The sequence below is a fragment of the Chanos chanos genome, chromosome 5 (genome assembly GCF_902362185.1).
Source record: "Chanos chanos chromosome 5, fChaCha1.1, whole genome shotgun sequence".
NCBI lineage: Eukaryota > Metazoa > Chordata > Actinopteri > Gonorynchiformes > Chanidae > Chanos > Chanos chanos.
In genome coordinates, this window is record NC_044499.1 from 6,787,656 (window position 1) to 6,802,501 (window position 14,846).

Here is a 14,846-nt window from a genome sequence, read left to right on the forward strand (position 1 = left end):
GCCAACCGAAGTTCTGTGTTGATTTCTTCTTTTGAACAGTCCTGTGTATCCTGTCACTAAGGTGGTGAATCTCTCTCACACACACTTCCCTGTGTGTGTGTGTGTGTTTGTTTGGGGTGTGGTGTTGACATGGTGCAGACACAAGCAGACAGGGTGTGGTTCAGGCAGGGTCCGTGAGTATATCTTTTTTTGTACCTGGAGGGCAAGTTCATCTGGGGAGAGGCTGTGCACACGTGTGTATGCCCGGCTCTACATCCACGCTGTGGTTCATGAGACAGCCCTGACTCAGCCCACAGTCTCTGACGGTTTGCTTGTGACACTCAGGGTGTGGCGGCGATTGTTCGCAATAGAGAAATAACACCCCCCAGGGCTCCAAATTTTTTCGTACGGAGCGTGATGTTTATCTCGCCTGAAAATGTCTGTTCCAGTTTGGCTGCGTTAGATACCCTGAGCTAGTTCTGGCACAAAATAGGCAATATACAGTATCATCAACTTTGTGTTTACTGTAAAAAAACCCTGTCAAAATTACCAGAGCTTCTGTTTTCTACCCGTGTTTGATTTTGTAATAAATTGTGTTGACTTCATGCACTCTCTCAGTTGACGTGCTGACAAAGAAATGATTTTCTACAAACAATAAATTACCTATAACTCTACAACTGCGCTGCTAGTGTTATGGCAACAATCTTCCCTGTTGCTGTATCACTTGGAAAATTGGATTGTGGTTATCATATTTTCTCTTCTGTTCTAAGGTTGAATTACTCCCTCCTCTTCACAAAAGTTAAACACAGTCCTTAAAATCACTCAACAGGGACATGAACTGATAAAAAAGAATAATTTGGTGATGTATTGACACATATCGCTGAGATGAAGTGCAGATGTAGATGTCATTTATGTCGCTGTCTTGATAAGCTTTTCTATAGGTTCTATACATTGTGCCTTTATTATGTATGTTATACTGTAATGCTTTCCCAGTAGAATGTTATCTTTGGGTGTTTCCTACTCCTTGAACTCAAGTAATGTGTTCAGACATGAAGGGAGTGATTCATTTTCAGGGTGCATAACAAAGTGACTGGCACTCCTTTCAACAAACTGAACAGCAATATGTTTTAAACCTTTGTGCATGAAATCCTATGGAGTAGGTACAAACTTGCTTTAGCTGACTGTCCCGTGTCAAAATACTCGTTTGAACTCATGAAATAAATAATAAATAAAAAAAAATCTTTACAGCTGTTTTATGACAGACGTAGCGGGTGTGGTAGGTTTATGCTCTAGATCATGGTGGTAAACAGATGTTGTAGAGAACTGCAGATGAAATATGTTCAAAGGATTTACTGTCTTATTCCTACTGTGCAGTATAAAAATTTTGCGTCATCCTCATCTTTTAATTAATAACCCCGAGGTGCAAAACTCTTTACATTTCAATTCATTTTGCGTGAAACAATTAGCCATAATAGCCTAGAGGACAAGCCAGGTATTCAATGCACACAACTACAGTTATTACAAATTTATGTATGTGACCAGAAATAAATATTCAGCTGAATGAAAAGGGATTGTAACAAAGATCTCCAGTTTGAATAAAATTCCTTGCTCCTCTGAATACAGTTCTTTCATTCCGCAATCATCAGTGGAATACGCAATGAACCATTTCCTGTTGAGCACCCTAACTCTTAATCACGCCTGAGTAAAAGCCGCCTCACGGAGACTGCGCGTTACGTGTTTGTAACTGTCAGGTGGGAGTTTTTAAAACCAGTCACCCGGGTGTCTTGAAGACATTCTTCAGGTGTCTGTTACACTATTTAGAGCTAAACGGGACCTATTTATCTTCGCATTCGGATCAAAAGTTTTCAACTGAAAGGACGTGGATTTAATCAGTTAATTTCAATAGCAGAAAATGAACTGCGGTTGGATACTTTTATGCGCATTTTGTATCTGGTCCTCAGTCGAGGGAACATATCAACGTAAGTGTGCTTTTAATATACACCTTTAGAGTTGCGTGAAACTTAAGTGTACATTTAATATACAGCATGACAATAATTAATTGTTGTTGAGAGTATTTCTTCTTCGCCATCATTGCTCTTTTGAAAACTGTAACTAGATGTTGTGACAGATTCAAGGTCAGAACAGTACAATAGGAGGCGTTAATATAGGGATATTAGTCCTGTCATGTTATTAGGAAGCTGTTTGGGACTGATCTTAATTTTTTACTCCTGTCCACGTTTGTAATCGAAACATAGTTGGCAATACATAGGCCCAATAAAAATGTAGACTTTGAACCCACAGACATTCGAGGTCTTTTGTAAACCAGTATTATACCAATACATTACTGCCCTGTTTTAATATCGGGTTGTTTAAAAGCTTTTTTCAATCGTGTAGTTCTACAAAAGCTTCTGTCTTAAAGCGGGCTAATAACACGGGCGGTGGGAATTATAAGACATAACTAACGGACTCATTTAATTTTGACTGTCACATCACCTTCTACTTTAGAATATGACGCTTCACCGTATGATGTTAAAAGGCGCAGGACAAGGTGTCCAGAATCACTGATTGATGATATGTCATTATTTTGCGAGGGGAAACGTCGCTGTTTATCACATAATCAACATGCAATAAAGTGCTATTACGTGTCAAAACAAAAAGTTCACAAAGCAATTTGATTTAACAGACAACCGTAATTTCACAGTAATAACACTACCACTAATAGGTCTATTCGTTGGATTTATTCCAGGTATAAATGCTCCGGTTCATGTTTGAAAAGCTACGTTCTGTGTAGCTTTGGGGCCTTTAATTGCACAGGTGTGGAGGACATGATATTGTTTTTTCTGGTTAGCCGCTGTTGCCGTTGCCAACCGGTGTACAGTCTGAATCACACGTTTGTGGCTAGATTTGTCAGAACACACCGTCTGCTATGAGCGAATGTGGTTTGAGGGAGTGGTGCTTTTGCTGACTGTGCCTATATCATACATACAATAAAATGATTACAAGAAGAAGCTTGTCCGTTCCACAAAAAAAAGAACACTTCCAGCTCGTAAGATTGTGCACTCTGTGTGAAAGCATTTTTAAAGATGTTCCACAGTATTGTAGATTTGGAGTCAGTTGTGTGATTTCCTATTTGACAGTGTCAAGGCACAAAACACCTGAACGTCTGTTACCTGATAGAGCATTCCTGTACGTCTGTTGTTGTTGTTCCTTTGGTAAATGATTTGTGGGTTTGTAGAAATTACTGGTATGTAAAGGAATGTCTAAGGATATCTGAAGGTGTGGTGGAAGGATATTTGTTGTGTCAGCAGTTGTTTGTAACGACGGGGAAAAATACATAGGAAACTGAAGTACTTTAATTCAAAATTCATGCAAAGTACAGCTCACAAGATCTGAGGTATCCATAGATGTCTGTATTTTCATCTTTTACTTATCAGCAATATACACTGAAGTCATACATCTCTTGTTCTCTTTGTCAGATTATGCTCGTTGTCGGTGTAATGGTAAGGCACGTTATTGCACATTGGACTATCTGGGACCACGCTGTGTGAACTGCGAGGACAACTCAGAAGGCAGAAACTGTGAGAGGTGCAAGGACGGCTTTTACCACCAGAGGGCAGAAGAACGCTGTCTGCCATGTCATTGCAACACTGCAGGTAAGTTAGTGTACAGGCACTTAGTACTTTGCAAGACGGTCTTTTCAAAAGCATAAGCAAATCCTCCATTGTTGATCAGTCCTCTCAGAAGATTTCGATCCAGTCCTCATTTACATACCCGACTGTGTTTGACACATACTTTTAATTTTTTTTTTTAATAGTAATATTAAAGTGAAATTAAACCCTTGTGCTCTTGCTTGAGCTCACTCCTCTTGGTTGAAGGTACCTGTATTGTTATGCTCTTGTGCAGGTTCTGAGGGTTCAGGGTGTGACAGTCAAGGACGATGTGTTTGCAAGCAGGGGATACTGGGAGACAAATGTGATCGCTGTCCCAATGGATCTCCAGTCACTCCAGGAGGCTGTGAGCCAAAGAGGTGAGAGTAAGGAGTTTGTAACCGTAGGCCTCCACACAGCGAAACACCTCGTGAATTTTGCCCTGCAAAGTTTCGCTCTGGGGGCGTGGTCACAAAAACAGCAAGCAGGTCACCTCGCTCAAAAGTTTGAGTGCTTGAATGAAGGTCTGCAGTGATATATTTGCCCCGACCAGAGCTGTCGAGAGAGTTTTGTTCTACCGCTCTGGCTCCGAATAAGTTCATGCGACATTTAAACAACAACCCTTGTTGATGTAGACACAAATGGTTGCCCATACATCTTTTAATCATATACATGTTTTCATGTTGCATGTAGCCTTTAGCCTCCACCATACTGGTCAGACTTTTGTTGTTACTCCTGGAGAACGTCACATACCAAATACATTACATGCTGAACTGATTGTTTCTCGCATGGTTCTCATTTGTATAATGCTGAAAATTCACCATCTCAATTTCGCTTGCCTCTGCGAATTTGCCTCTGATTTTGCCAATCAGAGCAAATTTTTCCCCCATTGAACCTGAATGAGAGCAAAGTGAAATTCGCTGCAGTGGAACTGCAGGGAACACAGCAAATACAGATCATAGCACACACACACACACACAGTAGACAACATTTATGCAGTACATTTGTCAGTGTTAAATCAACACTAAGAGTGTTAATATTGATCAAGATTGGGTTCATATAAACACTCTTAGAACTATCCAAGAAGGGTTAAGTCAAGGGCAACTGGACTTGGTTGTAGATTCTTGAAGATGTTTCACCTCTCATCCAAGAGGCTTCTTCAGTTCTGACTCACTGGGTAGAATCACAGGTATTTAACCTCTGTGGGGTCGTTGTCAAGGCCATTCATGTGACTTGTTGGTTAGTTCTCCTGGTAGTTTTGATGACAGTAGTTAGGGTCAATGGAGTCACATGTGGCCAGGTGTGAATGGTTGTTAAATCTCATGGGCAGGGATGAAAGGACAGTATTGTAGGTGGGTGATAAGTGGTGTTGTAGACCTCCTCCTCTGTTGAGGGATGGTTTCTCTACTTTGACACCTCTTTCAAACCACTTGTCCTCTCTATCCAAAATGGGCACATTATTGTCCTCGAAGGAGTGGCCCTTGTCCTTCAGTTGTAGGCACACCGCTGAGTCTTGACCTGAGGAGTTGGCCTTCCTGTGTTGAGCCATGCATTTGTTTAAAGGTTGTTTTGTTTCACCAATGTATAGGTCAGACATGCCAGTGTATATAACCAATGTATAAGTCACAAATCTACATTGCCAAAGTCCAAGCTAGTATTATTCAGATGATGGATTCATTCACTTCATTTGCTGATTCATGATCTTGACCTGATCTGTCTAGTTTTGAATGTTTAGTCAGTGTGACCGCTACACAGTGGTTTAAACTGACTGATGCACGACCACAAGTGGAATGAAGTTCTTATGAATCATCACTGTTGTCTTTTCCACCCTGTTTAGGTTGACTTGCCGGTCGGGTAATAGCGAGGAATGTCTACCCTGTTTTTGCAATGGTCACTCCTCTGAGTGCTCCTCAGCAGAAGGATACTCTGTTCACACCATCACCTCATCCTTTGAACGAGGTCAGTTCAGTAGTACCACCTCTCACAGTCACAGTCGTTTAATGTCTAGCTATTGGCTCGGTCCAGTTCGGTTTGATTTTGGACATGGTTCCTTCAACTATGTTACAACAAAGTGCATTACAGCCTCAGAATTCTTGTGAAATTCTTCTTGTGTTTTATTGACTGTCTTTTTAGAGAAAATTGTATCATAATTAATAATTATCATGTTTTGGACTGGATTGTAATTACCGGGTCTAATTCTCAGGGCCTGAGGGGTGGAGGGTAGCTACAGTCGAAGGTGTGGATCTGTCCAAAGTGCACTTCCGCTGGTCCCCAAAGCACCGTGACGTTGAGGTCATCTCCTCTGATATCCGTCCTGTTTATCTGTATGCACCATGTAAGTACACCTCATTAAAGAAATGAATTCTCTGTTTTATAGTGGAGGTAATTTCCTTAATATGTTACCATTGAGTCAAATACCTACTGAGATCATTTAGACAATTCCGAAAGACCCTATAATCATTATTGAAGAAGCCACGCATGACAAATGACAACTCTGAAATTACTAAAAACCAGCTTTACAAAAAAAATGTACACATTGCATAAATCAGACAAAAGTTATTGCAGATGCGACACGGTGATCTGAATTCTCATCCCGTACACTTTGTGTTATGTGCAGCCTCGTTCCTGGGAAACCAGGCTCTCAGCTACGGTCAGAATTTGGCCTTCTCTCTCCGGCTGGATCGCGGAGTTCGTCGTCCCTCCACGTCGGACGTGGTGTTGGAAGGAGCCGGCCTGAGCGTGTCCGCCTCTCTGGGTGATCTGAGGACAGTGGTGCCCTGTGGCCAAAAAATTAACTACGCATTCAGGTGAGTGAACCTGTTGGTGTACATATTAAGACCCAGATAAGACCAGATAAGTCGCTTCTGACTGCCAACGCAGCAGAGATAATCAGCATTTGCGTTTAGAGACAAGTACAAACAACGACGACCTGAAGATATTCATCTTCGTTCGGTGGAGTGAAAAAGTGTTGAGAAATCAGAATAAAGTGGTAACTTGCAGGGTAATCGAAAGGTGTGTCAGGCTTGAGAGTTAATGTTGTAGAAAAGAGGATATTTCCACTTAAGAGGATGACTCATCCAACGTTCTATGTCAAACAAAACACTGTAATAATAAAAGAAAAAAACAATAGGATGACACTGGACTCCAAAAGGCAGCATATAATCAGCTAAAACCCTGGTCTCCAAGACTTCTAAGAGTACACATTGATCACTATGTCTTTTTGGTTGGTTTAAACCAGTGATTCTCAACTCCAGTCCTGGGCGGCCACTGCCCTGCACGTGTTTGTTTTAACTCTTCATGAGCTAATCAAGGGCTTGATGATTAATCGATCAGTGGAATCAGGTGTGTCAGTCCTGAGCTCAGGAGAGTTAAAACAAAGACGTGCAGGACAGTGGCCCCCAAGGACTGGAGTTGAGAATCACTGGATTAAACCTATATTCTGTACTCTGTTTTATAATCTAAGTTACATGAATGTTGAATCAAGTATGTTGTGCTTGTGCACTGTGTACTTGTACACTGTAGAATTTTCATGACTGAACATACGAGGTGTATCTAGAAAGCTGAATGTATATTTAGGTTAGCTCCCAGGTTAAAACGTTTGATGCATCCTGTGTTACTGTGTTTGTGTAGACTGGATGAGCAGCCAGGCAGTAAATGGAAGCCTCAGCTCTCATCTCTGGAGTTTCAGAAACTTCTGAGCAACCTTACTGCCATCAAGATCAGGGGGACATTCGGAGAGAACGGTAAGTAATGTATGGAGTGCGCACACAGCTGTCCTTATTCCATGAACTTTTTCAACTCAAAACGGGTTTTATAATGGTATCTCTTTACCACAGGGCGTGGTTATCTTGACAATGTTAGTCTGGTGTCAGCACGGCAGGGAGCTGGCACCCGTGCTGGTTGGGTGGAAAAGTGCACTTGCCCGGCTGGTTATGAAGGACAGTTTTGCGAACGGTGTGCAAATGGTTATAAGAGACGTTTCCCCGGAAATGGCCCTCTTAGCCCCTGTGAACCTTGTAATTGTCAGGATGGAAGCTGTGATCCTGAAACAGGTAAGTGATTCTCAGAAGACAGTGCAAAGGAAAATACTTTTATTTCCTGTGTGCGAAAGAATATTTACAAACCTGAATACATTCACTGATCCAACAAAAAAAAAGACCGCAGTTGAAACACATGTAATGCCTCAATACTATTTAGGACACAGTTCATTGGCTGTACAAGCCTTGAAAAATGTAATACTTGCATCATATAATTTACTGAACTTTGATTTATCTGTATCCAGTTTGACAGTAAAATTGAAAACGTATTACGCAGTATAAAAAAAAAGCCTAGAGCAAAATCTTGGTTTTAAATCTTTGTTTGTTTGGTTTTTTTTTTTAATTATTACTTTGTTGCAATCAGGAAAGTGTAACTCAGATGATCAGACGCCTAGCGACCAGGCCTGCCCACCAGGTCAGTATACCAATCCTCAGCTGCCCGGCTCCTGTCTGATGTGCCCCTGTCCCTATGGCACCACATGCTCCATCAGCCAAGAGACTTCAGAAGTGAGGTGCAACAGCTGCCCTCGCGGATCAACAGGTAATTATGACACATAGCTGCCCTGAGAGGTTACGTCATCTGAGTGACTCATGCAGAAAGCATGGCGACCGCGTTTCTGCCCCTCCCAGGTGCTGTTTGATGAAAAACGCTTGGTCAAACATGCATTCCACATTCCTTGGTTTTGCAACTGTGGATTTGGAACAATAGTCTGTAACGTTCAATTATGATAAACAGACTCATCATTTTTGTTTTTAAAAAGAGAGAAAAAAAGTAAAGGGAAATTAAGCTTTTATGAGTAAAGTCAATCTTTGGATCCTTGTAAAGTCAAGTTTTTGGAACACAGTACGAAAAACCTGTGAAGTATGTTGACTTGTCATTTTGATGTTGACTTAACTTTTTCAGTCTGTCATAGTGTGATGTGATGTAACGTTAGTGTATTCATGAAATTCCGTTTGTTCTTCTCTTTCATTAGGCTCTCGCTGTCAGTATTGTGAGGACGGTTTCTATGGAAATCCCTTGGGAGAAAATGGCCCTCAGCTGCCATGCCAACCGTGCCAGTGTAATGGTCACGTGGACCCAAACGCAGTGGGCATCTGTGACCGAGTGACGGGCGAATGTCTGAAATGTCTCAACAACACCACCGGTTTCTACTGTGAGAACTGCCTGGAGGGCTTTCATCACAGTCGGCCCACGCAAGCGTGCAAGGGTACGGACACACACCGCATCGCCACTTATCGGAGACACACACAGACAATTCACACACATTTTTTACAAAACTGGCAAAATTCCCTAAAATGAACACGTGAACCCTCAATAACCACGAATTTTGCAGTATTCGTTTGTTTGTGTAACTGTGAAATTACATATGAAGAGACGTCTTGTTTTTTTGTTTTTTTGGGTTTTTTTGGCAGCATGTAGCTGTAACCCAGTGGGATCATTGCGGATGTCGTGCAGCGATGAGGGTCAGTGTCCCTGTAGAGAGGGCTTTGAGGGACAAAAGTGTGAAAGGTCTACATGTCCAGCCTGCTTCAACCCTGTCAAGACCCAGGTAGGGTAACAGCACACGAACTATGGACAATGTTCACGTTTGGAGTGATACATTTATTCTTCTGTTTGTTATTATTATTATTATTATTATTATTATTATCATTATTATTATCATCATTGTTAGGTCACAAGCAGGTCTAATAGATCCAGGTGATCATATAAATAACTGCACATTTATGATAAAGTTAAATTGTTTCTGAGTGTCAGACTAAACCCTTTGATGTGAGCCTTTAAGATCCAAATGATAAAAGAGGCTTCGATGGCTCTCTCTTGATGAAATGTGGTGTGTGGCAAGGAGGAGTGTGTGTGATATGGTTGTTTTCTCGGCAACTGCTGTAAACACATCGTGTTGCCGTGGAGCTGTTCCTCACTGTTCACTCTGTGGGCGGAATAGGAGACAGCATTAAACTCAGACATCTGTACTGGTGTTCTGATCTAGAAATCTCCCTCTTTTCTCAACACTGTGGGGCCTGTGGCAGCTTTCATTACAAAGCCCTTCACAATAGATTGAATTCAACATCACTGATCTGCATGTACTATACCATAAGCGTGACGGTGCTGTTTAGCAAATCTCTTTTTTTTGGTTATATCAAGTGAAAATATTAGCATTTAGAAAAAAAAGAGTTCAGTTGTTTGTTATCTTTTAGGACCGAATCCAAAATATATTTTTTGTGATGTTCTTGAGAGAAAATCTCACTCTCCTTTAATGAACAGTAGGCTATGATCATAAATGACATGATATATGAAGGTGCTATGTATTAGATATGTTGGAGGAAGTGGTGATGTTAATGATGCGTTTGATTTTGATTGGCAGATGGAGAGTTACACTCGTAAACTGAGGGAGATTGAGATTCTGGTTGGGAATGTGGCGTCTGACAATGGCCGAGGAGATAGTGATGAGATGAAGAAAACAATCAAAGCAATGAATGCAACAGTGGCCGCCCTGAAGAACAGAGCAGACACGCTCGCAGGTGTGTAGTAAACCCCTCTCTGTCTCTGTATATTTCTCTCTCTCTCTCTCTCTCTCTCTCCCTCTCTCAGCTGCACGTGGACCCACACACGCAGATACACACACATTTTGAATATTCCATCAGATTCAGTCAACTTTTTAACTGCTATCACATTTTATTTCTTTTTTTGAAGTGCTGATTATTTGTAATTTTTATGCCTGTTAGGATCAGAGAAAAGCCTGATGAAAAGAATGGAAGAGATTAGCCAATCCCTGCGCAGAGAAGGCACAGGATTACAGACTGTTAGGAGAACAGTGGATGGCATGAAAGAGCTGGAACAGCAGTACAAAAACGAGGTCAAAGACATCGAGAGGCTGCTTGACAACATTGAGAAAAAACTGCTAAAAGCCCAAAGAGAAATGCGTATGACGGTGAGTGTCGTGGTTGCTTGTTCATAATATTTTTTTGGAAAGGGCTCTCACTTATATGTAATTAACATAATTACATAATTCAGTACACACTGGTTTAAACGTTTAGCCTAAATTTTTTTTTTTTTTTTTTTTTGCTTCTGTAAGGAATTTCCCCAAGCCGATGAACCAGTGAGAGCAAGCTCCCTGTCCGGTTTGGTTCAGAAAGCTACAGATCTGGCTGATGAGTGAGTACAAAACCTTTAATCCTAATCTTAATCTTAATCTCATCAAAAAGATTCATTGTTGGAAAAGATTCATTTTGTAATAGTCCGTTTTACAGCGCCGATCATAAAAAAAAAATAAAACCAGGGTCATGGATGACATTAAACAGATAACATATTGAGTCAGTCTACAGTAATGGCTAAGACAGTTAATAAAGTGTAATACAATTGCTCTTGTGTAAGTGAACAGTCTGTCAAACTGTTGTGATATATTAATATGTATTTGTATGTATCTCCAGACACCAGAGTGAGGCAAAAGCTGTGAAAAACACTGCTAACAGTGCTCTGGCACTGGCTGAGGAAGCTCTGCTCAAGGTGGACTCCATCGTTAATGGGGAAAACAAAATTAAAGAGAGACTGAACGACCTGAAAAGACAGTAAGCACGCTTGTCCCCACATGAACTTTTATCTTTTATTTTTAAATATGTTTAGACGAATAAGGCATTTCTTCTGCAGCATCAAGGAGCACGCCCTCATACGGATGTTTATACGCCAGATGTGATGACTGTTTCATGTGTAAGTCCTAAAAAAAAAAAATCCATAAATGAATCAGTACTGTGATATGTGACACTCAGATATGAAGCAGACATTGCCCAGGTGAAGGCCACGGACAAACAGGCCACTCGCGTGAGCTCTGCGGCCGACCGGGAGAGCAGGTCGGCGGAGAACGCTCTGAAACAGCTGGCTAACCTGGAGCTTAACCTTCCACAGCCTCTCCAGGTGACATACCATGCTTCTTTTCTATTTATGCTGCCCTGTGAAGCGGTGTTTTGAAATAGTATTTCTGAAAAATTTTCATTTCTCTTTTGAGTTTGTGTACGTGCGTGCGTGCGTGCGTGTGTGTGTGTGTGTATGTTATGCAATATACTGACTCCCATGTAGTATTGCTCATCCACTATTTGGAACACAATGTAATCACAGTCATTTTTGTCAAAGATTGACTTCTTCTCGTACAGCCAAGGAGAACTCATGAATATATTGCAATTAAGGATCAGGATGAGGAACCAGTATAAATAAACAACACCAAATTAATAAGATTGGGAAATCTAGAGCAGTTCCCAGTGGATTTCTCTCTTTGTGTGTGTGTGTGTCTGTGTGTGAGAGAGAGAAAGAGAGAGGGAGAGAGAGAGCTAGAGAGAAAGAGAGAGAGAAGGACACATAAACACACACACATGCCCATACACAATTTTTTGTTTAAATTTTGTGGAGGTTCATACCAGTGTGTCCGTGTGTGTGTGTGTGTGTCTGCAGGACGACATAGACAGAGTGTGGACCGGTTTTGATGCGCTGAAGAACATGGCAAATGGCAACATATCAGTGTATCAGGACCTACAGAAGGAGGTGCTGGCTGACCAAAGGGAACTGGAGGACCAGTTGAAGAAGGCAAAGCTTGCTGAAAATGTAAGACTCCTACGCAGACCACTAAAATCACACATATACGATGCAGCAGAAGACCTACCTTGTTTCTTTCGTAAAACTTTGCAGCACTGTAGAGGGACATTTAGCCTTGTTGATAAATAGACAGATTTTGACTGAAATGCAGAATTGCCTATATGTGATATAATGATCGCTACCATTTCTTACTGATAGGTTATTGCAGGAATGCTTAGTCTCATGGATTGAACCTATGTGTCAACAAATGTGAACTATCTTTTTAAACTTAAAAGAAAAAAAAAAAAACATTATTCTGCTTTTCACATCAACAGGATACTTTAGCGTACTGTTTGGCCGGAAACAGATCTGCTTCATTCATGAAATAGGAAAAATATCATAGTACAGTGGGATTATTTTTGAACACGGTTAAGGCAGTTGTTTTAATGAGAACTTGGCTCCTGTAGGTATACGCTGAGCAGCTTGAGAGGGCAAATGTCGCCAAGGTAAAGGCAGATGATGCCTTGAGAGACATAAACAACAATCTGAATGGTGTGGAGGATGCCCTCAGTAAACTCAGAGGTGAGGATACGCTTTACAACTGAAAATTCATTCAATATGTTATATCATAAAATAATCAAAAAGCTCTGATGATAACCTTCATGTGCAGTTTGCATTATGTACATATGCTTCTAACAGCATCTTCAAATCCCAATGGATTGCATCTGTATAATAACAATGTAATAACCGATGTAATAACTGATCTAATGTAATAACATTGTCTAATTTGTTAAGTTCTTCACAGGACTTGGATCTATTACTGATGTGTCATACATTTGTATAATCGTTATAATGTGTTGATCCAGCATGGTAACATGTTCTGTCTCTAATGACCTCAGATTTTGATAACGAGTTCAGTGGGAAGAAAGCACTTGCAGATGATGCCATCAGTAGACTGCCTGGCATCAATGCTACCATCCAACAGGCGAACCGTGACAACGATCAGACTCAGTCCGTCCTTGACAGCTTGAGTGATCACTACAGTGAGGCTTCTGATGCCCTTGGTAAACTGGGAGGCACAGTGACCAGATTGGAGGTACGGATAAACAGATGTGAACGCTTCATATAATTAAAAAAGAGAAAAAAAAAAAGGTTCCACAGTTCATATGTAAATGCTCAGCTTGTGCCAAAACCCATTCAGCGCGTTGGCAGAGCAATGTGGGCCATGTCTGGACGCAGCTGTTGGCATTGCCGTTATTTTAACATTGTCTTAATGTTTCCATATTCAGTATTCTATCTCAACAAGGGCACTTTATTTCTTAATTAAACACACATTATGCCTCAGTGGTTCTGTTTTATGAACTAGACTGGAGTGAATGTGTTGCAGTTCTGTTTAAAATGTGAGTTGAGAAATCGTTGAATGTACTGAAGAGTTTTGTGTATGTCCACAGGAGTTGTCCGCTTCCTTGCCGCCTGCCACCGAGCTTTTGGGAGATGCCATTAAGCTTAAACGAGACCTGGACATGCTGAAGACTGCGTCACAAGACACCAAGGACAGATTGGACGCGAAGGTGAAAGACGCAGAAGACCAGAAAGCTGACGCAACCAAGGTACGCACACACACACACACAAACACACGCACACGTATGCAAGCATTGACACACAAACACACACATATATGCGCACATGAGCACGAACAAACACACACATACACAGATACGCACACACATAGCCACGCAGGAACACACGTGTAAACAAACAATTATGTAATACTAAATATGTCATTAATATACTATGATTGATTTATGATTTCTAGGCTTTAGAGGCCTCTACCAAAGCCCAGTCCGATGCAGATTCTGCGAGAGATGCTGTAGGAAACACGCTGAAGGTCGTCAACGACCTTCTGGGCTCATTAGGTGAGTTTCTGAGACTGTTCCAACACTCTTAATTTTAGAGTTTGTGCTCTTTTTACAGAGCAGTATTTCAGCATCGTGTCTGATTCAGTGAGCGATGTCATGAGTCGGATGAGAGGACTCAGTCACTTTGGCGCAGCAATCTCCTGGGATGCCTCCCACAACTGCTGTAATCTCGTATTCGCTCTCATAGGATCTCCGGGCACAGTTGATGAGGCGAAGGTCGCCGAACTGGAAAACGCCATAAAAGATGCCCGAAGTCGTGTGGACCAGGAGCTGCGGCCACGTCTGAAGACGCTGGAGGACAAGGAGGCCGAGCAGAGGGCCTTAATTTCAGCTGTGATGAGAGACATTGACACCATCCTGGCTGACCTCAAAAATCTGGAGCATATCGAATCCGAAATCCCTAAAGGCTGTTATAATACTTCACCAATAGAGAGGCCTTAAAAAACATCTCAGGTCACACAGACTAAAAACTACAATAGAATGCAAAATCGAAAACCAAAGAGTTTTATTCTTACAAAATCCAGAAAGATGGAGTGGAAGAAAAATACCAGATAGAATCAGTGTCACCTAATTTGATATTAGGCACCTTATTGTTGGCTTTCATGGGGATTAGCCTAAAAAAAAGTCATGAGGTGAATTTTGTTTGTAGTATGAGGTTTTATTAATGCAGTATTTTGTACAGCTGAATGCAGTTTTGCTACTG

The 14,846-nt window shown here is 41.3% G+C and overlaps 1 protein-coding gene across 1 annotated transcript; it reads left to right on the forward strand.

Moving 5' to 3' along the window:
- Positions 1-1,891: 1,891 nt before the first annotated feature.
- On the forward strand, positions 1,892-14,584 carry lamc2 (laminin, gamma 2). Its single transcript, XM_030773558.1, has 22 exons — positions 1,892-1,958; positions 3,456-3,632; positions 3,883-4,006; positions 5,488-5,585; positions 5,830-5,961; positions 6,244-6,433; positions 7,257-7,369; positions 7,463-7,678; positions 8,028-8,204; positions 8,638-8,871; positions 9,077-9,213; positions 10,027-10,183; positions 10,388-10,593; positions 10,738-10,817; positions 11,093-11,230; positions 11,429-11,573; positions 12,105-12,254; positions 12,692-12,806; positions 13,124-13,320; positions 13,676-13,834; positions 14,041-14,140; positions 14,331-14,584. The coding sequence occupies exons 1-22, from the start codon at positions 1,892-1,894 to the stop codon at positions 14,582-14,584; spliced, it is 3,366 nt and encodes a 1,121-aa protein (XP_030629418.1).
- Positions 14,585-14,846: the final 262 nt, after the last annotated feature.

What these genes read in the sequence shown, in the direction of transcription:
- lamc2 (XM_030773558.1), top strand. Translation starts at nt 1,892, where the DNA reads ATGAACTGCGGTTGGATACTTTTATGCGCATTTTGTATCTGGTCCTCA. An exon ending in GGGGACATTCGGAGAGAACG is followed by an intron (nt 7,370 to 7,462) that starts GTAAGTAATGTA and finishes TCTTTACCACAG; the next exon opens with GGCGTGGTTATCTTGACAAT. An exon ending in CGACCTTCTGGGCTCATTAG is followed by an intron (nt 14,141 to 14,330) that starts GTGAGTTTCTGA and finishes TCGCTCTCATAG; the next exon opens with GATCTCCGGGCACAGTTGAT.